Below are 27262 nucleotides of genomic sequence, written 5' to 3'. Positions count from 1 at the left end.
ATTCCAATTAAAATTGTATTTGCCAAACTATAATCAGTCCAGATTATTGACGCATTTTTTCTTACCATGTTAATAGCTCATTGTGCCACATTATGTAAGAGGTGGCCATATTTTAGTAGTAAAGTAATACTTGAGATGTTAATGTATATTGAAGCCTGTATCAAATAAACTCTGTAAAGGCAAGCTACCTGTCTGTACTTTAAATTTGTCCTTTGCAGTAGCAGCTGTAGATCTCAGTTATTTAAGACGGGCAAGCACGAAAAATTAAAATGAATTCTTCTGAATGAATATGGAGTATTTAATTTAGGAGCAGTGTGAATATGTATTTGTATATACAGTAACATGACACTGAAATTTGGAAATGTCCATTATGTTGACATTAAATTATACCTTATTTCCGAAATGCAACCATAGTTAGCACAATCATGGAGACTTTGTCTTTTCAATATGATGAACACGAGGACTAGACCTTCTCAGTATTTTTTCTGTCCCCACTCCCAATCTGGAAAATGGTCTTTTCTGTGATCCTTCTCCTATGTAACTACTTGTTTTATGTTGCAAATTTTAGAAAGCCGCCAAGAGACTATTTTCAGGAGTTTGATGGCATCGCTACCAAGAATTAGAAAGGAAGTCAAATTTGAGCACTATCTTTGGGGCAAGTTAGAAGCTAGCATCTGAAGATCCAAACAGAAGAGTAGCTGTGTCACACTGCCTACTTGCAGATAGTTGTAGATCGTGGTTTCTTTATCTGTAAAACCTTTTGAATTTGATATTAATGATTGCCTCTAGCTCTACAGTCCAGTAACAGCGCTCCTCTTCAGTTCCACTAGTGTAGTAATCGTCAGATACCAGGTGTTGCCGTTAAGACTAAATCAGCATCTCCAGAAACAGATTCTGGATATACACTCTCTATTTCAAAAAAATAAATATACATATTTATTTAATGCCCCATAGCACTGGGTTCCAACTTTTGGGTTAGTTGAAAAATACTTACTCCTGAGACATCTATAATCTCACCATAGATTTCAGAGCTATTTAGGACTAGGACTTTAAAAAAACTCAGTAAGACTATTTCTACAAAGATGTTACATGTTTACAAATTTTCATTTACAGACATTTACACACACAGCATTGCCTTCTGGAAATATCTTGATTGTGTTAGGAGACCCACCTACCTTTTAGAACTGCTTAGTCCCACTTGAATCCAGTGCTTTTCAGTTAGTTGTGTGGTATTTAAAGATTTAGGTGTTTTGATTTCTCTTTCTCAGCATTATTACTGGGCAACGATGATTCCAAGGCTAACATGCCATTCCTTCAGTTCTTGGACCAAATGAACTCTCAGTATGCCTGCTGCAGCCAAGACCCTGAGTGCTTGTTGCTACAGCAGAACTTGTGAAAATTCAATTGGGACGGTCAGGCCTTTCCTCAGGGCCCTACCCAGTTGGCTGAGATGATGTTTAATCTCTTTAATTCTGATTCAGGCTCAGAGGGCTCAGTCGGAGCAAGGAGAGGCAGACCTCAAAGCACCTGTGGAGAGCCAGCAGCAGGAGATTGAATCCTGGAACCTGGAATTAAGGGCTAAGATGGAGAAGCTGGTGAAATCCATCAGCCAACTGCAGGACCGCAAGGATGTCTTCTACTCGTGATAGAAGACCCAGCCCCAGTGAGGATGTCCTCTTTAGACCCCCATCAGACCAGACATTAGCAGCTTCTGGAGGAAACCCCGTGAATGGGACAAAAGGAAAAAGGAGGTGCTGGGTACCTTTAAAGCACTGCTAAGCCATTACCTACCCTAATCAAGCTACTGCCAGAGTTGGAGGCATGGAAAGTCCAGCAGCGAAATGCCTGCATTGGCATTGGCACCTGGACCACAGACGGAAAGTTGGAGAAGTGTTCACGGCTGGAGGAAAGCTGTTGTTTTTTTATCTGTATTAGCTGCTGGAAGACCTGAAGGGACTGTGTCACCTGGTTAGCTATCAGGATGACTCTCTAACCAAAGAGGAAGGTCCTGTTCATAGCGTTGCTGAAGTGTCTGCTTCAGAAAGCCTTTGTGGTAGAAACCCAGCCTTGCATGGGCCAAACTCCCCATCAGCCCTTCATCTTCAAGAGTGGGAGGAAGTTTACTGTCCTACAAGGCTGCTGGTAAGATTCCAGGAAGGCAGTGGGACACTGACTGCAGAAGTCCCCATCGACAGGAATCCTCCTCAGTTACAAGGTCTCCAGAAGTTCAACATTCTGACTTCAAACAAGAAAACTTTGACCCCTGAGAAGGGGCAGAGTCAGGGTTTAATGTGTAATTTTGGCTACTTGACTCTGGTAGAGCAACATTCAGTTGGTTCCAGAAAGGGCATCATTAGGGACTGCTGAGGGTGATGGAGGAACTGTACATTATCAGCGTCATGGTTGGATACACCTACCAGGGTCTGAAGCAGGAGCTGAAAACAGATAGCCCTTTGTGTGATTATTTCTAACCTGAAGCTACTCAGTTGCTTGGGCCTTGGTTCTTTGGTTCAGTCTGCTCAGCTTAAGCTCTCAGAATCAGCAGTTCTTTTCTAGCCCCCACCCCCCTCGCCCCCAGCCTACCCAAAGCCCTCCTGGAGCTTGCTGGGCCCTGCTCTCAGTTGGCAGTTCTCCTCCTGTATTGGCCGAGACCTTGACCTGGAGCAGCTGAGCATACTGAAGGACAAGCTGTTTGGGCAGAACTCTAGGATTGAGGGTACATTGTTGTCCTGGGCTGACTTCACGAAGCAAGAGAGCCCCCCCACCCCTGTGCAAGCTACCATTCTAGACATGGTTGCACAAAAATCTGGACTTGGTACATGACCACCTGAGGAATCTGTGGAATGATGGCCATATCATGGGCTTTGTGAGCTGGAGCCAGGAGCACCAGCTGCTTAAGAAGACCCATCTCTGGAGCCTTTCTGCTACATTTCAGCAAATCATTGGAAGGGGACATAACCTGCTCCAGGGTGGAACCTCAGGACAGTGATAAGGTGATCTACTCTGTGCTGCCCAACAGCAAGGAGGTACTGCAGTCATTCCTGCTGACTGAACTCATCTGGCACTACCAACTGCTTACTGAGGGAGAACATACCTGAGAATATGTTGTATTGCCTCTATCCCTGAATCCCCTGGAGTGAGGCTTTTGGGTACTACCACCAAGAGAAAGTTAATCTCTAGGAACAGAGGAAATACCTGAAACATAGGCTCCTTGTGCTGTCTGTAGACAGGTGGATGAGCTGCAACAACCACTGGAGCTTAAGCTGGAGCCAGAATTGGATTCATTAGGGCTGGAGCCCAGGATGGCATAAGGGCCAGAGCTAGGCTTGGAGTTAGAGCCACTGCTTGAGGCAGGACTGGATCTGGAGCCAGCACTGGAGCCCACACTAGGTGTGGTGGCACAGAGTGCCAGAGCCAATCCTGGGACCAGAACTGAAGCTGGAGCCTATTCTAGAGCCATTCCCAGGGAAACCCAGGAGACAACTACCGTTGCTCTATGATATGCTTGTAGTGTAACTTGAGATGCAAATGAAAGTGGGGCCCCTGTGCATTTTGGTGTTTCCTGGTTATGTTAGAGGAACAGACTTGTTCAGAAGGAGGCCTTTCTGAACAGAAGTGGCTAATAAACTTTGTGCTGACCTAGAAAAGAAAACTGTAGATTTTTTGTTTGCTTATTTTTAAATAAAAAAGCTCTGTGCAGTTTATCTTAGTGTACCCCATCTTCTTTCATCTGGTATTATGAGGACTTGGCAGTTCTTGACAAGACAGTAGTCCATTTCATGGAGTAGGTGTCTTTCTTCCATATTAAATGTGGTATTTATTAAAGTTTGTTTTCCTTTCTTAAACTTCTTGGCATGATAATGGGTTGGTGGATGTTGAATGTAAAACAACAAATACTTAATATGACTATAACTTAAGCAGACACAGAGCTTGTTGAGGAAGGAAGTTCACACCCAGTACTAGGGAAGTTGTGAGAACTCTGACCTGTTAGTGGTAGCCTTGGGATAAGTGTTACCTGTCCAGCCATTAGAGATCCAAGGAGTTCACATTTATTAGAATTGGAATTTGTAAATATATATTTTTTTCTGTTGAGATTATACATGCATTTGCAGGGATTCTCCCATCTGTATTTTCTTTTGCACTGATAAGGTTGCACTTACACTGGCAGGTTTAATTATAATTTGACTCTTTACAGCCTACATAGGAAATAAAAACAATTTTTAGTTTTATCTTTATTCTTAAAGCTTTTCATTTATTGTTCCTTGAATAGTTAATTTTAAGGTAAATTGAAAAAAATATTAAAACTGAGTGGAACATAAGCTTACTGATACCTTGCCCCAATCCTGTTTTTTTTAGCAGCTGTCTTTGGTTTAATGACACTGATCTAGAAATTTTTAAGCATCTTTGGTAAACCTTTCCCGTGCAAAGCATCGAATGCTATGAATCAGTTATGAAACCTCAGTTGGCATGGTGGACTAGATGATATAAGTTAATTGTAATCCAGAAACATTATCAAGGTTTATTCTGAATGCAGTGTTTTCATTGATTGCCCTTGACATTAGCAAGACTAACCTCACCTATACTGAAAATTATTATTTAGTGCTCTTTAATGGTGGTGGCTGAGAACCTGAACTGAGGTAAAGACACTGCAATTCTTCCTTTGTAATGTCTTGCTTTCATCCCTTGTTTCCATTATTTCTGTTTCCTCTCACCTTTAAGCCTTTATTCTCATAAGAATAGTGTAAGTTTGGGGAAGATGGTGGAGTAGGTAGCACCAGGAATCTGTCTCCCCACCTGGACAACAATTGCACTGGCAGAATCTGTTTGATGTAGCTATTTTGGAACTCTGAAATCTGTTGAAGGCTTGCAAATTCCATGGAAAGACTTGGGTTAATTTTGGTCAATTTCAGCTCCTAAGCCACGCTGCTATCTATCCTCTACCCCCAGCCACTTGGCAGGCAGCTGTGCACATGTTTCTGGAGCAGCTTGCATGTAGCTTGCAGAGCCAGGGTGGGCAAAAAGACCCTGGCTTTCATATATTGAGGATCTTTGCTCTAATTGCTGATTACTGCTTCAGATCACAGAGGTGCAGACAAAGAAGCAGGCAACCATTGTTGCAAGCCCCTCCCCCTCTGGCTGAAATGATACCCAGGGGATTTAAAGGACTAGTGTCCTTCCCCTCTTTTCCCCTTTCAGTTTTTCCTTTTCCTCCTTTTGGGTGCTAGATATTAAAGACTAGGAGATTCAAAAACAACTGCATATTGGGAGAAATGTAGGGTTCGTGCATGGCCAGAAAAAGGCTCAGAAAAGACCTGAGAAGACTTTAAATTTATACCTAGGGCTGATCTTTCGCACAGAGACAGCCTGCAAAAAAGCAAACATAACAAAAAAAGCAAACAGTGAGGAAGGGGGAGAATCTGATTTCTAAAGGTACTACATTACTAGACTCAAAGGGCCAGTGTTCAGTAAAAAGTCACAGTTATGCATATAAAAGAAACAGAAAAGTATTGCTCATTCAAAAGAAAAGAATGATCAACAGAAATTGTCCCTGAAAAAAAAATGGCAGATATAGTAGACAAAGACTTTTAAAAAAACTCTTTTAAAGATTCCTAAGGAACTAAAAGAAGATGTGGAGAAAGTAAGACAAAGTATGAACAAGAGGGAAATATCAATTAAAAAAAGTAGGAAAGCAAAAAGAAATTCTGGATCTGAAAAGTACAGTAATTTAAATGAAAAATTCACTAGAGGATTCAAAGGCAGATTTGATTAGGTAAAAGAATCTGTGAACTTGAAGAAAAGACAATGGAAATATTATAATGAGTTTGAGGAACACAAAGAGAAAAGACTGAAGAAAAGCAAACAGAGCCTAAGGGACCTGTGGGACACCATCAAGCAGACCAGTGTATGTATTGTCAGAGTTCCAGAAGGAGAAGAGAGAAAGATGGCAGAGAATATTTGAAAAAAAAAAAAAAAAAGGCTGAAAAATCCCCAAATTCAGTGAAAGAAATGAATACAAATATGGGACAACCTTAACTCTATTTAAAATGAACTCAAACATTGACACACTTATCAACCAGAATCAAGTCAAAATTTCATAATCAAAAATAAAATCAAAGTCAAATCAAAATTTTATTAAAATGCCAAAGACAAGGAGAATCTTGAAAGCAGCAGGAGATATGAATCATCATGTAGAAGGAATCTTCAGTAAGATTATCAGCGTATTTCTCATGAGAAACTTTGGAGGCCAGAAGACAGTGGGCCAATATAATCAGAGTGCTAAGAGACAAAATCTATCAACCAACAGTTGTCTATCCAGCAAACTTTCCTTAAAGAGTGAGGGAGAAATTAAAACATTCCCAGATTAACAAAAACTGAGGGAGTTTGTGATCTCTAGACCTGCCCTGCAAGAAATTTGCTCAAGGGAGTCCTGCAAGGTGAAATGAAAGAACACTAGTAAAGGTAAATAAATGGGCAAATATAAAAACTAGTGTGATTGTAACAATGGCTTGTAACTCTACTTTTTGTTTCCTACATGATTTAAGAGACCAATACATTTAAGGTTCAATATATTAGTGTAAAAGCTAAAAGGGGTTGGGATTGAACTGTAAAGGAACATAGTTTTGGTATGTTATTGAAATCAAGTTGATATAAATTTTGAGTATTATAATTTTAGGATCCTAGTTAAATATAATTCCCATGATAACAAGGAAAGTAACTCTAAGATATACACAAAAGGAGATGAGAAAGGAATTTAAACATTTCACTAGAAAAATATCAGCTAAACACAGAAGATAGTAATGCAGGAATTTGTTGGGGGGAAAGCTATAAGGCATGTAGAAAACAAATGGCATAAAGGGCATAATCACTACTTCCTTATCAGTATTTACTTTACATGTAAATGGATTCAACTCTAATCAAAAGACAGATTGGTAGAATGGATAAAAATACATGATCCAAGTATATGCTATCTACAAGAGACTCATATTAGAACCAGAGACACAAACAGGTTGAAAAGATAATCCTTGAAAATAGTACACAAAAGAGATCAGGGGTGACTATTCTACTATCAAACAAAATAGACTTTAAATCAAGAGAGACAAAGGACATTGTATATGAATACAGCAAGAAGATAGAACATTTAAACCTTTATGCACCTAATGACAGATCATCGAAATATATGAAGCAAAAACTCACAGAATTGAAGGGAGAAATAGTTCTACAATAATAGGTGAAGACTTCAATACCCCACACAATAATGGATATAATAACCAGATAGAAGATCAGTAAGGAGAGAAATTTTTTTTTTAATTTTTTTTAATTTATTTGAGAGAGAAAGAGCACACAAGCAAAGGGAGGGTCAGAGGGAGAGGGAGAAGCAGACTCCCTGCTGAGCTGGGAGCCTGACGTGGGGCTCGATCCCAGGACACCAGGATCATGACCTGAGCCAAAGGCAGACGCTTAACCAACTGAGCCACCCAGGTGCCCTAGTAAGGAGAGAATTTAAACATAACTCAGCTGAATCTCACAGACACCTACAGAACACTCTCCCCAACAACAGGATACACGTCATTCTCAAGTTGATATGAACATTTTCCAGGATAAGATTATATGTTAGGCCACAAATCAGTAAATTTAAAAATCTAGATACCATACTGAGTATCTTCTCACCGTGGTGGGATAAAGTTAGAAATCATTATCAAAAGGAAATCTGGAAAATTCAAAAAATTGTGGAAATTAACGCTTTTAACAACTAATGGATTAAAGAAAAAATCACAAGGGAAATTGGAAAATACCTAGAAATGAATGAAAATGAAGAAACATTAAAACTTAACGGGAAATAGCAAAGGGGATGTGAAGGGGGAAATTTATAGCTACAAATGCTTACATTAAAAAACAAAGACCCAAAGTCAGCAACCTTACTTTACAACTTAAGGAAATAGAAAAATTAAAAAAAAAAAGGAACAAACTAGATCCAAAGCTTGCAGAAGGAAGTAAAGATTCAAGCAGAGAAAGATGAAATAGCAAATAGAAAAACAGTAGAGAAAAACAATGAAACCAAAAGTTGGTTCTTTGAGAAGATGAACAAAATTGACAAACCTTTAGTTAGATGTAGACTATGAAAAACCACAGAAAAGCCTCAAATTACTAAAATCAGAAATAAAAGTGGGGACATTACTGCGGATTCTACAGAAATAAAAAGAATTGTAAGAGTACTGTGAACAATTGTATGTCAACACACTGGATAACCTAGATGAACAAATTCCTAGAAACACAAAACCTACCAAAACTGTATTATGAAGAAATTTAAAAAAATATGAATAGACATATAATTAGGTTATCAAATCACTAATCAAAAATTTTTCAACAAAAGTGGTGAATTCTACCAAACATTTAAAGAGGAACTAATTACAGTCTCTCAAACTTTTCCAAAAAATTGAGGAGGGACCACATCCTAACTTATTCTATAAGGCCAGCATAACTCTGGTACCAATGCCAAAGACATTATGCGAACACCACAGACCAATACCCCTTATTTACACTGATGCAGAAATCCTCAAAAAAATGCTATCAAACAGAATCCAGCATATTAAAAGGGTTACAAACCATGATAAAGTGGGGGTATATTCCTGGAATGCAAGGATGGTTTAACTTAAAAAATTGAGCACTTTCATGTGTCATATCAACAGAATGTAGGATAAAAAATACATGATACCTCAATTGATGCAGAAAAAGCATTTGACAAAATTCAGCACCCTTTCATGACAAAAACAATTAATGTAGGAAGGAAACTACCTCAACATTATAAAAGCTGTATATGAGGAACTCACAGTGAACATCATACTCAGTGGTGAAAGACTGAAAGCATTTCCTCTACCATGAGGAACAAGGCAAATGCCCACTTTTACTACTTCTATTCAACACATTATTGGATGTTCAAGCCATACCAATTAGCCAAGAAAAAGAAGAGACATCTAAATAGAAAAAGAATAAGTAATATTATCTCTTTATAGATAATATGGTCTTAATATGTAGAATGTCCTAGGGATTCCACACACAAACAAATGGTTACAACTAATAAATGAATTCAGTACAGGGTACAAAGAAATCAGAACTATTTCTAAGTGTAAACAGTGAATAGTTGAAATTACAAAAAATTCTGTTCACCATAGTGTCAAGAAAAATACTTAGGAATTCCTAAGCAAGGAAGTTAAAAACTTATACAATGAAAATACGACACGTTGCTGAAAGAAATTGAAGATACATAAATAAGTGAAAACACATCCCACGTTCATGGATTGGAAGACAATATTATTAAAATGTTGCTTTTACCCAAAGCTATCTACACATTCAGTACATTGCATATCAAAATCCCTGTGATTTTTTTTTTAAAGATTTACTTATTTTAGGGAGAGGGAGAACAAGCAGAAGGGGTAGAAGGAGAGGATCTCAAGCAGACTCCGTGCTGAACACGGAGCTGAACACGGGACTTGGTCTCAGCCTGAGGTTACGACCTGAGCTGAAACCAAGAGTCGGCCACTTAACCAGTTACGCTATCCTGGTGCCCCAGTGATGGTTTTTGTTTGGTTGTGTTTTTTTGCAGATAGAAAAACCCCTCCTAAAATTCATACAGAATCTCAAAGGACCCCAAATAGCCAAAATAATCTTGAAAAAACAGAACTGGAGGGCCCACAGTTCCTAATCTCAAAACATAACTGCAAATCTGCAGTAATGTAAACAGCATGGGATGGGCATGAAGACAGATATATAGCCCAGTAGAATAGAAAAGAGAACGCAGAAATAAACCATCACATAGACGGTTAAATGCTTTTTAACAAGGGTACCAAGATCCTTTCCCCTGTGGGGGAAAGAAAAGTCTTTTCAACAAATGGTGCTGGGAAAACTGAATATCTACATGTGAAAGAATGAAGTTGGATCCTTACTAAACACCATATTCAAAAATTCAGAATGGATCAATGACCTAAATGTAAGACCTAAAATAATTATTGACTATAAATAAAGCGAGAAACTTAAGCTCAAGGAGTTAAGTTTATTCAGGAATAGCAGAGGAACTGCAATTTGGAACAAGCAAACTGTAGCATGTTACAGGCAGGTCCATTGAAGATTTTTGGTAGGTTGTATTTATGGGCAGGGAATGGAAAGAGGGGAGAGTTCAGTTAGAGTCCGCTAAAATCAAAAACAGGAAACCAGCCTTGAAAATTTTCCCGAGCAAACGAAATCCTCCCTGTCACACAAACAAAGCTCAAGTCATCCCATTATGTGAGATCAATCCAATTTGAGCCATGTTCCATTCATGCCTCTGGCAGAACTTTCCAAGGTCAACACAGGACAACCTCTGATCATCCTCCCACCCAAGAAAATTTCAACACTATCCACTTTCTGTAAATTGGACATTTCAGAGGACTCGGTCTTTTAGTCCTTAGGTTTACCATCCTGGGGGCACATATGTGAAATTCTCCATCTTGTATTCTCCGGCTCTGTTTTAGATTGAAGTTCTTTCACACAACAAAACCATTAAAAGAAAACACATGACTAAAGCTTTACAACATTGGATTTGGCAATGATTTCTTGGATAGGACACCAAAGACACAGGTTACAAAAGAAAAAATAGATTGAGCTTAATGGAAATTTTAAAATTTTGTGACTCAGAAGACACTGTCTATAGTAAAAAGGCAACCCACAGAATGGGAGAAAATACTTGCAAATCATATATCTGAGAAAGGATTAATAACCATACTAATATAGAGAACTCCTAAAACTCAACAACAAAATCAATACCCTAATTCAAAAATAGGCAAAGGACTTGAATAGACATTTCTGCAAAGAGGATAGATGGTTATTGAGCACATGAAAAGATGCTGAACATCACTAATCATTAGGGAAATGCAAATCAGAACTACAGTGAGATACCTCCTTACATGCATTAGTGTGGCTACTATCAAAAAAGAAAACAGAATCACTAAATTCTCCTGAAACTAATATTACACTATGTGTTAACTAAGTAGTTAACTAGAATGTAAATAAAAACTTGAAACATTAAAAAAAGAGAGGAAAAAATAAAACAGTAAAAAAAGCAGAAAACAGAGTTGGAAGGGATGTGGAAAAATTGGAACCCTTATGCTGTATGGGTGGGCATAAAAAATGGTACAGCCACTGAGGAAAACAGTATGGTAGTTCCTCAAAAATTAAAAATAGAATTACCATATGATCCATCAATTCCACTTCTGGGTATACAGCAAAAAGAATTGAAAGCAGGACCTTGAGGTGATATGTGTGCACTTACGTCTTAGTGCACAGTAGTTTAAACATGGAAGCAGTCCAAGTGTCCATGGCCAGATGCATGGACAAGCAAAATGTGGTATAAATACAAAGTTAATATTATTCTGCTTTAAAAAGAAAAGAAAAGAAATACTCTATGATTCCGCTTATGTGAGGTATGTAGTCAAAATTATAATGACTGGGAGGGAGGAGAAAATGGGGAGTTTAGTGGTATAGAATTTCAGTTTTATAAGATGAAAAGAGATGGGGATAGATGGTGGTGATGGTTGTACAACAAGGTGGAATGTATTTAATACCACTGAATTGTACACTTATAAATAGTTAAGCCAGTAGATTTTATATGAAATCTGCTTTACCACAATGAAAAAATTTTTTAGAAAATATTACAAGTTCTTCTCATATCATCTGTCCTATGTTCCAGTCTGTTCTTCACGCCACCACCAAATTAATCTTTCTAATACTGCTTTGTTTATATCATTTCTGTGCTCAACAATTTCTCTTGGCCTCTGGTGTCTACCATTTGTCCATGTCTCCCACTGTTGTCAAAATCATCCTCTGTGTTAGCTAAACTAATAACTAATTACTTAACTAATTACGTAACTTTTTCCCAAACCCATCTAGGACCTTTTGATGCATGATACACTTGCTATTCCTACCTTTAATGTTCTTTCCTCCTTTTTCCCTTTCCTCTCCTAATGTGTAAATCTTTTTAAGGACCTACATAAATTTGAACTCCCCTAGGAAATATTTCTTAATTGCCCCACTTATGGTGGCTTCTCTTTCTTTTAAAGACCTATGAGATTTATGGTTTAAACAATTCATTTAGTAACTGGCTAAATGGTTGATGTTTGTTCGTGTTTACCTATCTCATTTCCCCAAATGTCTCCAAACTTAGTGGGCTCAAAGCTATATCTTAAAATTATTTGTAATACCCATTTGACCATAAAATGAATTGACTTATTGCTATTTTGTGAAAATAATCACTAAAGGTGCTGTTTAGTGAATTCCAGACCTATTTTTCAAGAGTCACAAGCATCTGGTGATGTTTATGCAGAAGATACATTGGGTATTCTGATTCGGTCCTAGCCCTTGTTAAATTTTTCTAGAGCAATTAAATGTGGTACCAGTAAAGTTGTCTGGCTGTCAGGGTAACTTTGTATATATTTATAGCCAATAAAATAATTTTGTGAAATTTAGAATCTTAATTTGTTTTGCTGTAATACTATATCATATTAGTATTTGGGTACTGATACTTATCTTTTATTCATGTGCTAGGTTAAATACAGTTAGTTATGGAAATGCCTCGCTAGGTCACGGTTGTAATGCTTGTAAAGATTTTGTTTTGTTTTTAAGTCAGCAATTCTTTGTTACTTTACTGTTGTACTGCATTTTCCCTATATGGAAATCAATTTTATGTCTTTGTTTAATAGTAAATAGTTTACACAAAAGTTTCTGTTTTGTGTGTGTGCATTTATACACACACATATGCCTTGTCTAGGGTTGTAAGTAGGCTATTGAAGTAGTAAAGGAAATGTATTGCTCTTAAAAACCTGTAGAGAACATTTGAGTGACTTTTATGCCCTCTGTTAAACACCTGGAAAAATAGGTGAGTGTTATGTCAAGAATTTTAATGGGGAATGTGTTTATTGTGTGCACAAAACTGAATAATGGATTAAATTTTTGACCTACTACAATAGTACTCCTATTAAGCAGTACCTTCTTTTTTTCATAAGTTATTGTTTCACCCACTGTTTTTGGAGAATCTCATTAGAACGTAAGTTGCTCAAGGGTAGGGATTTGATCTTATATTTCTTTGTATCCTCAACATCTCAGTTGATATCTTTATATCATAGTGTACCAACAAATGTTAAGATAATAAAATGTCTATTTTTCTGGCTTTTGGGGAGTTTGTTTTTATTGTGTGAGAATGACTTTACTCTGATTTTACTTGATGTGTTTTTTCTTTTTACAGCCCCATTGACAAACCTTCAGATTCTCTCAGTATAGGGAATGGTGATAATTCCCAGCAGGTAAGATTTTGATTCTGTATCGCTTCATTTATCTTCCATTCCCTGAAATGGCATTCTATCCAAGTGAATTTTCTGGGTAGTAGAAAATACTTTAAATACGGAAACAATTTAAAAATACTGTTGGTGGATATCTTTTAAAAATCTATTACAATTAGTCTTCCTTTCTTCCACAGAATATTCTGTATTAGAGTATAATTTTAACCCTTTCTTGATGACTCAGAATTATCCTTATGACCACATGTTATATTGTACTGTGTGGCAATATATTAGTGTCCTAAGAATCTGCTGATGCTATTGGTCTTTTTGACCCTACTCCAAAATGGTCTCAGACTAGCATGCCTTCTTCATTCTTGATTTTAAGAGTTGTTTCTCTGCTATGTGCTCCCCTCGTTGCTTGTTGTCAACTTTAATTTTCTGTTTCTCACAGTGTCCTTGCCCCCAGCAGTTTTCCCTTTCCCCCAAACGACTGTGGGCTTTGAAATAATAAACCAAATAGTTCAAAGTTGTATCCGCATTGATACTGAGTGAGGTTCTGATCTTTCTATACTGCTTTGTATCATCTTGTCTAGGTGCTAGTTTTTCACTGCGTAATTTTCTGTACACCTTCTTATATTGGTACAGAAAAATATAGTCTAATCTGTTCCATAAAGAATGGCCAGTTCCCCACAATGTTTGTGAGAAACTTAGAGATCTAAAAAAGACTGCTTTTCCAGAATTTTTACTCACAGGTTCCATAAAAGAATTTGAAAATCAATATATCCTTTGTATGTCTTAGGTTAACATTAAAGATTTTTTTCATGTTAACTTAAGAATCATTGTAAAGGATATAATTTTCAGGATATTGTTAATATTGGTATTTTTAAATAAAAGCACTACATTGCTTTTTAATAAATATCTAAGAGATTCAAATATTACAATATTTTGTTGCTCTGTCATTCATTTTTAAAAAATACACACTTTTTTGTAAACATCAAATTTTATATCATTCTGTGTTCTTCTTGAACTCATTCTTCTACTTCTGCTATTACAGAATTTTATCTTAATGCAATATAGTTTATTTTTTTATTTTTTATTTTTTTTTTTTAAGATTTTATTTATTTATTTGAGAGAGAGAATGAGAGAGAGCACGAGAGAGAAGAGGGTCAGAGGGAGAAGCAGACTCCCCGTTGAGCAGGGAGCCCGATGCGGGACTCGATCCCAGGACTCCAGGATCATGACCTGAGCCGAAGGCAGTCGCTCAACCAACTGCGCCACCCAGGCGCCCAATATAGTTTATTCTTGACAGGCATATACCTCTCTCTAAAATAGATACAAATTTTCAATTGGGAACTATTTTTTTCTGACACAAGGCTTTAAATGCCAGTTTTCTTTCTTTTTAAAAATTTTGTAAAGAATTATTTACTTACTTGAGAGAGAGAGAGAAACTTAAGCAGACTCCCCCTGAGTGCAGAGCCCATTGTGGGGCTCAGTCTCAGGACCCTGAGATCATGACCTGAGCCCAAACCAAGGGTCAGAGCTTAACTGACTGCCCCACCCAGGTGTCCCCCAACTTTCTTTCTTCTGAATTTTTACTCATAGTTTTGATTTGATCAAAGCAACTTATATAAATACAGATTTTTGATAAAAATTAATTGTTAAACACAAACTCTAAAATTATGTTAGAAATTTATTTCTTAATGAAATATTGACAGGGCTATTTTAAAATTGGTTTTCATGGGGCACCTAGGTGGCTCAGTTGGTTAAGCATCTGCCTTCAGCTCAGGTCATGATCCCAGAGTCCTGGGATCGAGGTCTGCGTTAGGGTCCCTGCTCAGCAGGAAGTCTGCTTCTCCCTCTCCCTCTACCCCATCCTACTTGTGCACAAGCGTGTGTGCTCTCTCAAATAAATAAATAAAATCTTAAAAAATATATAAATAAATAAATAAAATTGGCTTTCATGTATCCATGGATGAATATTACCTGTTGGTACAAGGAGACAAGTTTCAACAGCAATGTTAGTCATGTTTTCATTTTTGTAAATGTCAATGCTGAGTATTGTCTCAGTATCAAATTTTTGAACTCCTTCTAAGTTAAATACCTAAGAATAATATAAAGATTTATTACAAAAATTATTTTTAATGATGTGTTTAGAAATAACGTGATTAGATCTTCTTTCCATTTTGTTTAAAACTTAAGTATTGGGGCCTGGATGGCTCAGTCGGTTGAGTGTCTGCCTTTGGCTTAGGTCATAATCCCGGAGTCCTGGGATCGAGCCCAGAGTCAGGCTCCCTGCTCGGTGGGGAGCCTGGTTCTCCCTCTGCCTGCTGTTTCCCCTGCTTGTGCTCTCTCTCTCTCCCCCTGACAAATAAATAAATAAAATATAAAAAAAAAAACACTTAAGTATTGGGAATCATCTAGTTTGCAAAACAATCTAGTCATTAGTCACTCTCATCACCAACCTGAATATTTTTTTTTTAAGATTTTATTTATTTACTGGAGAGAGAATGTGAGTGAGAGAGCATAAGAAGAGAAGCAGCAGAGGGAGAGGGAGAAGCAGACTCCCCACTGAGCAGGGAGCCCGACTCGGGGCTCGATCTCAGGACCCTGAGATCATGACCTGAGCCAAAGGCAGCCGCTTAGCTGACTGAGCCACCCAGGCGCCCCCAGTCTGAATATTTCTAATAATATTTTTGTTGCTCTCAAAGTTTTCACTCTTGGTCAAATTACTATAGTTAGATCCCAAAGAGTGAGCAATAGTTTGTAAAGTGAGAGAAGATAGGTTCTGAAAGGAGAGGAGACTGGCTTAGTCTTTTCAAGAAGGAATCAGTTTTAGAAAAGAATACATATGTAATTGACGGATTTTTAAAAAATTCATGTTCTCATAAAGGAGTCTTTAAGCACCCCAGTTTGAAGACCACTGTTCTAATGCCTTTTGTTGCAAGCCTTTCTGATGGTGGCTTATTAAAGTGTATAAACTTCTATTGATTATTCTTTTCTTATTTTATTTAGATATCTAACAGTGATACGCCTTCACCACCACCTGGTTTATCAAAATCCAATCCAGTCATCCCCATCAGTTCATCCAATCACAGTGCACGGTCTCCTTTTGAAGGGGCAGTAACTGAGTCACAGTCGTTATTCTCAGATAACTTTCGCCATCCCAACCCGATCCCAAGTGGGCTTCCTCCTTTCCCCAGCTCCCCACAGACATCCAGTGACTGGCCTACAGCACCAGAGCCACAGAGTCTCTTCACATCAGGTATACAGCAATACTACTGCATGTTAATAATTTTACTCAGGCTGAAATGAGACCTTGCTTAATGTGTTTTTACCCCTTTAAGCACCCCCACTCCCTTTTTCATAAAGTTGTAAACATTTAAAGGGCATGGAGTGGGATGGTTAGATAAGTAGCTGTATGACTTAGGACTTAATGTGTTAACAGATTTCTCCAGAAATCAAGGGTTAGATCATTTTTCTGATAATAAAATGCTTATTCCTCTAAGAATTTTTAAGGGCTTACATTTTTAATCATATTTGTGTTTATATAGTTAAATTTAAGATTTTTTTTTTCTCCAGCTGATGAAGAGGTATGTTAGTTAATATTGAAAGTTATATTTTGGCATTTTGAGCCATTTTCATTTTTATTCATTTTATGTTTTCTTATTAATGTGAAGGATGGCATAAAATTAACATTGAAAATATGGTACCTATTATCGAAGCAGACAGTTTTAAAAAATACATAAAGTTTAAGTAGATATTTTTTGATTGTTACATTTTTTCCTAGATTATATAAAGCATATATTCAAAATTACTTACACTTTGTCTTTGATAAATATATTTTAAAAAATAAACCTCTGAAACAAATAATATATGTTAAAAAACAAAGAAGATAGTAGGAAGGGAAAAGTGAAGGGGGGAAATCGGAGGGGGAGACGAACCATGAGAGACGATGGACTCTGAGAAACAAACTGAGGGTTCTAGAGGGGAGGGGGGTGGGGGGACGGGTTAGCCTGGTGATGGGTATTAAAGAGGGCACGTATTGAATGGAGCACTGGGTGTTATACGCAAATAGTCATGGAACACTACATCAAAAACTAATGATGTAATGTATGGTGATTAACATAACATAATAAAATAAAAATTAAAAAAATAAACTTTACTAATTGAATTCTGTTACATCATATTTATTACCTTATTTCATTGAAATGACTTTCTCCAGGTTTTGGTTATGAATAGCTGAAGGTGTAATTTGGGTTTCAAGTACTTTATTTTCTTTGATTAACAAAATCAGTCTATATCATTCAGTTTTTGAAGTTGGTAACTTAAGATGAAATCATTGCTAGAAGTATATGAGACCTTTTATAATATTATAATCTTAATGTGCTAAGAAATAATACAGATTTTGGATATATTTGCCTTTATCTTATAATATGATGTGTTTAACTTTCACTAGTGTGGATACTCATTAAATACATGAGTGAGCTATGTATTTTAAATTTATCACTAATTGTCTTCCCAACAGAAACAATCCCAGTATCATCCTCTACAGACTGGCAAGCAGCATTTGGCTTTGGTTCTTCTAAACAACCAGAGGACGATTTGGGTTTTGATCCCTTTGATGTCACTCGAAAAGCCTTAGCAGACCTGATTGAAAAGGAACTGTCAGTCCAAGACCAGCCTTCCCTTTCGCCCACATCTCTTCAGAACTCCTCTTCACACACTACAACGGCCAAAGGTCCGGGCTCTGGATTCCTGCATCCTGCTGCACCGACAAATGCCAACTCTCTCAATAGCACCTTTTCAGTCTTGCCACAGAGGTTCCCTCAATTTCAGCAGCACCGAGCAGTTTATAATTCATTCAGTTTTCCAGGCCAGGCAGCCCGCTATCCTTGGATGGCCTTTCCACGCAATAGCATCATGCACTTGAACCACACAGCAAACCCCACCTCAAATAGTAATTTCTTGGACTTGAATCTCCCGCCACAGCACAACACAGGTCTGGGAGGGATCCCTATAGCAGGTAGGTTCATTTATAGCCTTTGAGAATTTGTGAATAACTCATGCCTTCAGGTTGTTGGGTGGGTAGGGTGGGAATTTTTGAATAACAGAGAACACTTATTATTCTTGGAAATTATGGGGAAAAAAAAGTCCTTATCATAATTTAAAAATTTTTAATTGGATGGATGCCTTGTAATATTGAGCTTTATAAGGATGGTGGAGTATTATACCTAGTTATAACTTGGAAGCATTTTATTTAACAGGGTAGTTACCAAACTTTCGTATGGAATATAAATGCACAAAGAAAAAGAAAAAAATGTGCTCTGAAATTATGGTGCCGGAAAATCCAACATCATGGTACAAATTCCGATTATACATTCTAAAAATAAACTTATTCAAAAAAATTTTTTTGAAATGGTAATTAGTGAGAGCATGAGGGATGAAGCCACTCTAACTACTTTTGGCAATTACTTATTTTGACTGATACACACGCGCAAACACACACACAAACTGTGCTCTATGTTAATAAAGTACTTAATATTTGAGAACTCTGATTATTAATGTTTCACAGACATATGTGTATACTTTCTGTGAAAAAGCAGTTGTTCAAGGAGAGATACTTTCCCTTTTGGTCTGTCATGTTTTTATTTCTGGGGAAAATACTAGGTTCCTCATAAGTGATACCAGAATACTTCTGGTTTTGTACTGCTGCCCTTGAAGGTTTCAGAATTTTGGGGTTTTAAGGTCCCATGTAACATTTATTAGATCAAGTGACCTCTATATCTAAAGGAATCCTTCTTATTAATAGTTTTTTTTTTTTAATTTACTTAAGTTGGGCTTTAGAGATGACTGGGAAAAGAGAGAGTTTGTTTCTCTCCTGATTCTCTCAAGTAGTATAGAATAGTCCCTCACTGTGTTACATAATTCCTAAAATTTATTGTTATCCCTTGTCATGGCCTTTAAGATATGGCATGGCATAGTCTTATTGTAATAATGTGCTGTTAACTAGCAAGTCGTTTGTTTTCTTGTTTTTAGCAAGGTTGATAGGTGAATTTGAAGAGATCCATCAGAGTTCTTTGGCTCTTTGGCCATTTCATTTTCAAGACAAGTAGATGGGTTAAGAGAATATGGTTTGTGACTTTTGATATAGTGAATTTAACAGTTGATACAGTGAAGTTAATTTACATAAGCATGATACACCAATGTATTGGTTTGTATATCAATGGGACTCATGATATTTGTTCATTTGATTATGGTAGTTAGTAGGTAATTCAGAGTGACATTTTTCAATCTTCTCCTTCTACGTGATATTCACTTGTGAAACAGTTAAGTACTCAGTTCCTGATACTGCTTTTTTTTCTTCCATTCAAGACAGCATATTAGAGTGTAATTTTGTTTTGTTTTGCTTTAATCATTTAGAAATGTGGCATTTTAATGACTAGTAGTGTATCTTATAACTGATTATAACATTAAGAGTTAAAGTTAAGTTCCCCTAAATATCCTAAACATTTAAAAGTAAAATATTAAACCAGTTATAGTGAATATTTGGGTCCCTGTTTGCCCAATAATGAACTAGGCCATGTGGGTAATGTAAAAGAACTCTAAAATATGGATATTATTTCCAGGTATTTTGCAGTGTAGTTGAAGAAATAAATTTAATACTATGTATGAGAGTGGTAACTATATGATAACTGGAATCTGAGAGATCTCATTTGAGCCTATAATTGTTGGGGAGGCTTCACTGAAGAAGTAGGAATTGATCTGTACTATGGTATCTTGGATTTGGGTTAGTGGGGAAAAGAGAAAGACCTTCTATACTGATGGGAACTCCTGAATAAAGGCGTGGAGGCAGGAATTAGTATGTCATTTCATTAAGAGGCAATAGAACTGCCTTCAGCAATGGGAGGTGCTTATGTATTGTATAAATAGAATGGACAAGAACATGGGGAGCTCTGACAGGGAGGCAACACAGTGTGGAGTTGATATGACAGGAAGAAGGGTGCCTTTGTGGGACTCCAGTTCTTAGCTGTCTTCATTGTATGCTTTTATTTGACTTATTACATGACTATGTTCAGTAAGTTATCTGTTCTTCTGATTTCACAGTTACCATATTGTCCATTAGCACAAAAAGAATAATTTTAACCCAAATATTTCAAACCAGTATATATTGTGAAAATGCCACAGTGGTAATGAATAATTACTGATTTGTGAGTGTAGTTGTCCTCATGTTAGTCATTTGAAATCTTCATCTAAACTAGATACTTTCTGAAAAAAAAAATGTGGCATTAAATTATGGTCTTATCTTTGTGGGTTTTCTTTTTAACATATACTCAAACATAGAGCATAAAATACTTTTTTTTCCCAGAAATTCTAAGAATGAAGTCACCAACTTGTAAGTTCTGAATCATTGTATTTTGTGGGAGGTTGGGAGAGTTTGTTATTTCAGATTTTCAGTTTTTGACTATGCATACTTGTTTGGTATTTAAATGGTGACTTATGATTAAGCTTATTATTAAGTTATTTTTAAGTCTCTGATGACAAGAGAAACTTTAGTTTTAATGAAAAAAATATTTAAAATTGTTATTAAGAGTTACACAGAATACTCTCATGTCCTATAAATATTTGGCAAATATCTCAGGAAGATGAATGTGCTAAACCTCAAAACAGAATAGTTATATAATTGTAGCCAGATCATTTAGGATTTTCAGTAACAATTAGAAATGACAGGAAGTGGAATTCTGGAAAACGATGTACATTTTAACTGTGTCTAATTTGAAGCAATTTAATACCTAGGCAGTATCTGCTTCCCCCACCCCTAGTTGTAAATCAGTTGTACTTGAGTTGAACTATTGAAATAGGTTCAACTTTGTATCCTGCAGTGAATATCATGGTATCTTACCAGGGTAGCTGTTGGTGAAGTCTTCATAATGGAGAGTACCTACTGTTTCTATGATACCTGCCACTTTAAGATATGCTTAGACAATATTCAACACTGGAAAAGGCACGTATATTTATATATTCTTTAGATATGTAGAGCAAAACAGGGTCCCTGACCTTTAGGAGCAAATACTCAGGTGTCAGTCACCTATATATCCTACAGATACCATGTCTATATTTATTATATATTTGTATTTAAATTTTTAGTTTTGGTTTGTTTCAGTTAAATTATTAAAAATTGATATATCTGAAACCTATCATGGGAAGGGCAGTTGCCAGAGGTTTGACAGAAATGCAGCTTCTATTTCTTATGCCTACATGAAAACTTTTTTTTTTGTTGTTTAAAATTCATTGTTTTCTTAACTAGGTAAAATCTTTTTAGCAGCATTTTCTTGGCTGCACATCCAGTTTGCTAAGCCTAGAAGGACTTTGGAAATAAATATTCTTGGGGAAAAACTTTGATTAGTGGACAATTATAGTCGGTCCATTCAGATCTCTTTCGCTATTGGAACCATGTGCTTTTGTTTAAGAAGTGACTTTTCCTAAAAAGTGACTTACCTTGTTCAACTCCTTCTTTTAGAAAAAGCAAAGCTGTGTTCCAGAAAGGTTAAATAATTTGTTAAAGGTCAAACATTCAATTAGTAGTAGAATTAGGACAAGTACCCAGATCCCACATTCAAACTGAAATGTTTTTCCACTACAACATTGATGTTCACCTTCACAAATGAAGATCACTGGCATGTGCTTTAACTTGGCTTTCTTCCCATAGTAATTGATTGTTGCTCTCACACACTTGCAGGTCCCTTTTTATCAACAGTATCTATTCATGAGACAATTGGCCCAGCTCAGGGATATGGCCTATAGCTACAAAATAGAATGAAGTTTATCAACTTGATAAAATTTAATCTCTTGTGTAGTCCTTATTAGTACCATGTTCTCACCAAGAACTCTAGTCTAAGATTTCCTCTACACAGCCTCCTTGCTGTGTACTTGGAGTTTATAGAATCTTGGCCAATTTACTGAAAAATTATGAAATAACCTGTTCTAAAGGCTGAGAAGCCTTTCTTCATGTTGTCAGTTAAATCTGTCAGTTAAGTACTTCCAAATGTAATTTTGCAGATTTGTTTTTCAAAGAACTCTCTGCCAAGATGTTTTTATTCCATAATGCTAAAAATTGTTTGGAAAACAAAAAATAGTCTCAGTCTGTAAGCATTGTTGTTTATACTTAGAAAAATACTTGAAACTGTTTAGGATTGGATTTTTTTCATGTTTTTGTTTATTCAAATTTTACTCGTGAGAGGACATTTTTCTTTAAATTTTATTACTGAATTAGCTATTTTAACAGTGACTTGATTGGATTTTGAGTCATGTGTGAAACAAGTCACTTTCAGTCCAGTAATTATCAATTATAATTAGGAGAACTGATCTCATTTTGTGTATAGTTCTCTGACCTAGAAGTAGTCATCTCGCTTTCAGTCAATTGGATCGTTGTATTGTTAGCATTTTATTCTTTGCTAATTCCTTCAGAAGTACACAGTGAATTTTCAGATGCTGTCTGGTAATTTGCTGAATTAATATTTATATCTTTTTATTTTTTATAAACATAATTTCTACCTCTAAAACATGGATTTGTCATTTTTCCTTTTGAAAACATGTTTTCACATCTGTGAACTTACTTTCAATTTTTTTCACAAAATACTGTTAGGAGGAGTATCTGAATTTAAAAGGGGTCCAATTGGCTTGGAAAAGAATGGCTTTCCTGGTCTTTTTTTTTTTCCTTTTGTCTATTTATAATCCTAAATCTATTAAATTTGTTCTTATATCTGACATAGTATTAAATTGAAGGGTGTGTTTATAGTGTAACTACTTTCTAGGTACTTGATAAGTTTATATTTTAAAATTCATGTCTTGTTTCACACCCGGATTCCAGCCATTAAGCATGTATTTTATATATGTATCAGTATTCCAAATATTGAAATCATTTTTAAAGGGACTGTTAACAAATCTAGTCACCCATAACTAGACCATGACTGACTTTTCCACAGGGGAAGAAGAGGTGAAGGTTTCGACCATGCCACTGTCAGCCTCTTCCCATTCATTACAACAAGGACAGCAGCCTACAAGTCTCCACACTACTGTGGCCTGACAACAGAACTGAGAGGAGAGGATTAGACTCTGGGGTGCTTGCATGGGCAACCGGATTTTTGCATGATTCCTTTCTGATTTTGCATTTAATGTATACACCCAAAAGAGCCAATATAAACGTTCCTCATGCCTACAACTAGTGTGTTACCTCATAGTTGCTAAAGTATTTCTTCATTAGGCCTTTAACACGATTTATTAGCATAATAATTTTGGCATTGTTTCTCATGAGTGATACTATTTTTAACTCACACAAATAAACTTGTAGTACTAATTAAGATCCCAGATGAGATTAGCTAGAATTGTTCTTGTTTTGGCTCTATAATTGAAATTATGCAAAGATAATGGTAGTTCCTTGTTTTCTGATTTGTGAAAAAAAAATGGTAATATCCTAATATACTCGTGAAAAAATTGAAAATTAAGATAATGTCTATTGCATTTCTTTGAATACTTGAGAAGAAAGAAAACATATAAAACAAAATTGGTGGTGTTGTTTAATGCTCAGAAGGATGTTGTCAGCAATTATTTTTAGTTGTATGGATTTATAGCCTATATTAATGCATTACATGTTTAGAAACTGTTTTTGTTGTCTCTCATTTGCACATTTGCACTTTCTTTTTGAATGGTTGTTAATTATATATAGAAGGTTAATTATTATAGACTAAATGCAATATCTCTTTTCTAATGCACTGCCTAGTATACCAGGAAATGCCTCAGAAACAGAATTTCAACTTACAGTTGATTTATCAGAAACTTGAATATGGGGTAAACATTGTATGTGAGAAGCAACCATAGTAGTGTAACATTTTTATTGAACAAACGGTAGTTCTGTGAGATATCTGTTTGGAAACTTCGTTGTTTAATAATGAAATGTGATAATAAAGCTATTATTACAAGTACCTGGCCAGAATGAGACTAAGGTGGAGGAGAAGAGATTGGGGATCCTCTAAAATTAGGCCATGTAAGATGTCGTAGATAATTTTGATCACAGAGGATAGTGAAGTACTTTGTTAGGACATAATGTGAAGTGATGTTTTTGGATAATACACAATTTTTTGAAATAGTTTTAAAGCTGATAATGAAAGCAAATAAACTGAATTCAATTCCGAGCAGTGGACAAAAGCTGATTCAGAAAACATGACCATATTCTGCCTAAATTAAGCATCTGGGAAGAACGGGGAAAGTCAGCTCTCCTCTTTACGTTTTCAAGAAACAATTGTGATAAAAGATATGCCTTTATTTGTTAAAACTATTAAAAGAGTAATGTGACTACCAAGAAAGAAAGCCTAAGGATTTTAAAATAATAATTATTATTTAAAAACACGTTATTTGTGTTACTTAATATCATGTTGGAGTTTTCGAGGTTACCTCTCTATATGAAGTCTGGTTATTTTCTATTAGCTATAATACAGCAAATGAAATGGCTTTGTCCTCAGGTATAGTGGGTAAACTAAAATCTATTCTTAGATACCCTTTGATTTGGTTAACTGAGGTGTGTAGGAACACCTAACTAGCCATTTAAATTATTTTTGTAAGATTCTGCGTAAGTGACAATCTCTAATTTCTATTCAAAAGTGACTGTAGGGCAGCATTACAAGAAATTGAGAAAATACAAGTAAATTACTATAGACTTATTAGACGAAAACCTTTTATCATAGGTTAATTATGGTTTCATTTTTGCTTTAAGAGGCAAAGACATCCACTTAATGTCTCCTGTGGTGCTAAGGTTCCTAGGCTCTGGGCTTCCCATAATGAAGCTTACTAGTATGTAGCTTTCTCCAGCCATCAGTGTAAGCCTTTCATCACCTGGATCTTTTTTCCAAGACAAATGGTTCCTCCCATTTACTTTACTTCTCTGTGTTGAGAGAGAGAGATACACCTGTTATACAAGGCTTCTTTGCTGTGGTTGCTTTCTCTCTCCTTTCTCCTTCCTAGCCAAGGCCAAAAAAACCGTCAGATAGTTTGTCTAGACTTGCTAGAATCCAAAATTCTCTCCCTGCCTGCTTCTCCATCCTTCACACTTTTGACACACACCATACATCAGGAAAATGTGTCTTGGGCACTTAGGCTTCAACTGAATTATTTTCACATTGAAAAGCTAAAGATTATCCTTTAACTTCATAATTTCGAGCCTAGAATAATAAGCCTCACCATTTTGCTTACCTAATATTTCATATAGTGTGTTTTTTTTTAAAGTGAGGTCTTGAAATCATAGTGGTAATTCATTATATTAGCACAGAAGAAATTACACAACACATAAAATACCGCTTCACATAGCAAGTAAGTTGATGAAGCCTAATGATGGTAAAGAATGAAAAATTCTAAAAAGCTTCAGATTAGTTTTTGTTAAATTCCTGCATGATGAATGTGTCATGCACAAGGGAAGCTTTTTATGCTTTTACATCCTAATTGTAAATGCCAGAGTTCAGAACCCTTTGGGTGTACTAGCGAAGTTACGCATTTGTAGGTATGTATAGCTGTCTGCTTTTTTCTGGGGAGAAAATCAATAGTTACTAAATTTATAAAGGGCTTGGTGACACCCCACTCCACCTCCCACCCCCGGAAGAGAAGTTAAGAACTGCTACCCTGAAATGGCTTTAGTGCCACTGTAGGAAATAGAGACCTGGAGTGAATGATTTAAGTCATGATGAATGTCAAGTGCCTCTTTTTATTTTCTTAAAGATTCCATTAGAGAATATTTTCTGGTTAATAATATTTTCCTTTTCGTTCTGTCACATTTTGTTTTTCCCGGTGGTGCTTTTGTATACTCTCCGCTTATTACAACAAAATATTAGTCAGATGTTTGAGTGCCTATTCTGTATAGTGACCTTTAGTTAGGTCTTGAGGGTTGAATAAAGCATAGATCCCATCATCAAGGATAACAGTCTAATGACAGTTTTATTTCAGATTGTTTCTGTAGGGTCAGCTCTTAATATATTTTAACAAGTACCTCCACAGTGGTCTAGACTCATTTTATTATTCATTGCTCTGACAGTGGCACTAACATAGGGCATTAAATATTAATACCCCAAATTTTAAAATACATGATAATTTGGAGGGAGTGAAAAAAAATCTTAATAGGGAAGACATACATTCACGATTCTGACTTCAGTATCTTAGTCGTGTGTGTATGCTGTCTCTCTTAGTGTTCTAGGTGTTAAATAGAGCTTTCTATATATGTGTTCTTTCAAAGAAAACACTCGAATGCATTGTGTCTGTGCACATTTTTTACTGACATTGTTCCTAGTTGTACGGTGTTCCAAGCACCTTCAGGATTGCCAGAGCTTCTGCTGTAACACAGGTCCATAAGGGAGCTACTCCCACAGAGGCATTGCTTCAGAAAGCCAAGAAAAAGGAATGAATTGCAGGTGCATAGAAATCTTACAAAATGACGACCATTGTGTTATTTGTGCATACATTAAAAACTGGGGGATGTTTTATCCTGTTGAGTTATAAGGTTTTAGATTTTTGTTTATTTGATCTTGAAGTTTTCCCAAATTTGCTTAATTGGTTTTAAGAGATGGATATCATGCAATTAAAAACACAATAACATTTTTAAAAGATTATCTTATAAAGAGGTGATAACCCAAAACAATGATATATATGTTTTTTTCTATAAAATATGGACCAAAGTTAGTTATCCAGTGTCAAGCTAGTCTTTCTGCCCTTAGTGCTATATCTTTCTCCTCTCAACCTTTTTTATCTGAATGAGTACCTACTGTATTGTCTCCTTGTGCCGAGTAAATGGCAGTAATATATGCAGGTATTTACACATGAAATGTTTAGCGAACTAATCAAACACTATGCTGATAAAAAAGTGAAAATGGGAATTAAAAAAACTAATGTAAGCTGGTTCAGGGAGAGGCTTCATAAAGTCT

The 27262-nt window shown here is 36.1% G+C and overlaps 1 protein-coding gene and 1 pseudogene across 6 annotated transcripts in view; both read left to right on the top strand.

Annotated features, from left to right (window-relative positions):
- CNOT4 (CCR4-NOT transcription complex subunit 4) overlaps window positions 1–27262 on the top strand; it is a 145285-nt gene that overhangs the window by 93983 nt on the left and 24040 nt on the right. For 4 of the 6 annotated variants that reach the window (XM_027573218.2, XM_027573217.2, XM_027573220.2 and 1 more), the window contains exons 8-10: window positions 13271–13328; window positions 16317–16566; window positions 17830–18327. In XM_027573218.2, the coding sequence (XP_027429019.1) occupies window positions 13271–13328; window positions 16317–16566; window positions 17830–18327 (806 nt within the window). Of the gene's footprint in view, window positions 1–13270; window positions 13329–16316; window positions 16567–17829; window positions 18328–23287; window positions 23967–27262 lie in introns of those variants that run through there. The other 2 variants (XM_027573222.2, XM_027573221.2) reach the window with 1 other exon arrangement.
- Window positions 1344–3936, top strand: LOC118356153 (annotated as a pseudogene).

Source organism: Zalophus californianus, chromosome 12 (genome assembly GCF_009762305.2).
Source record: "Zalophus californianus isolate mZalCal1 chromosome 12, mZalCal1.pri.v2, whole genome shotgun sequence".
NCBI classification, from domain to species: Eukaryota; Metazoa; Chordata; class Mammalia; order Carnivora; family Otariidae; genus Zalophus; species Zalophus californianus.
Note: the sequence above shows the minus strand (reverse complement) of the source record. Positions and strands in the feature narration are given on the sequence as shown.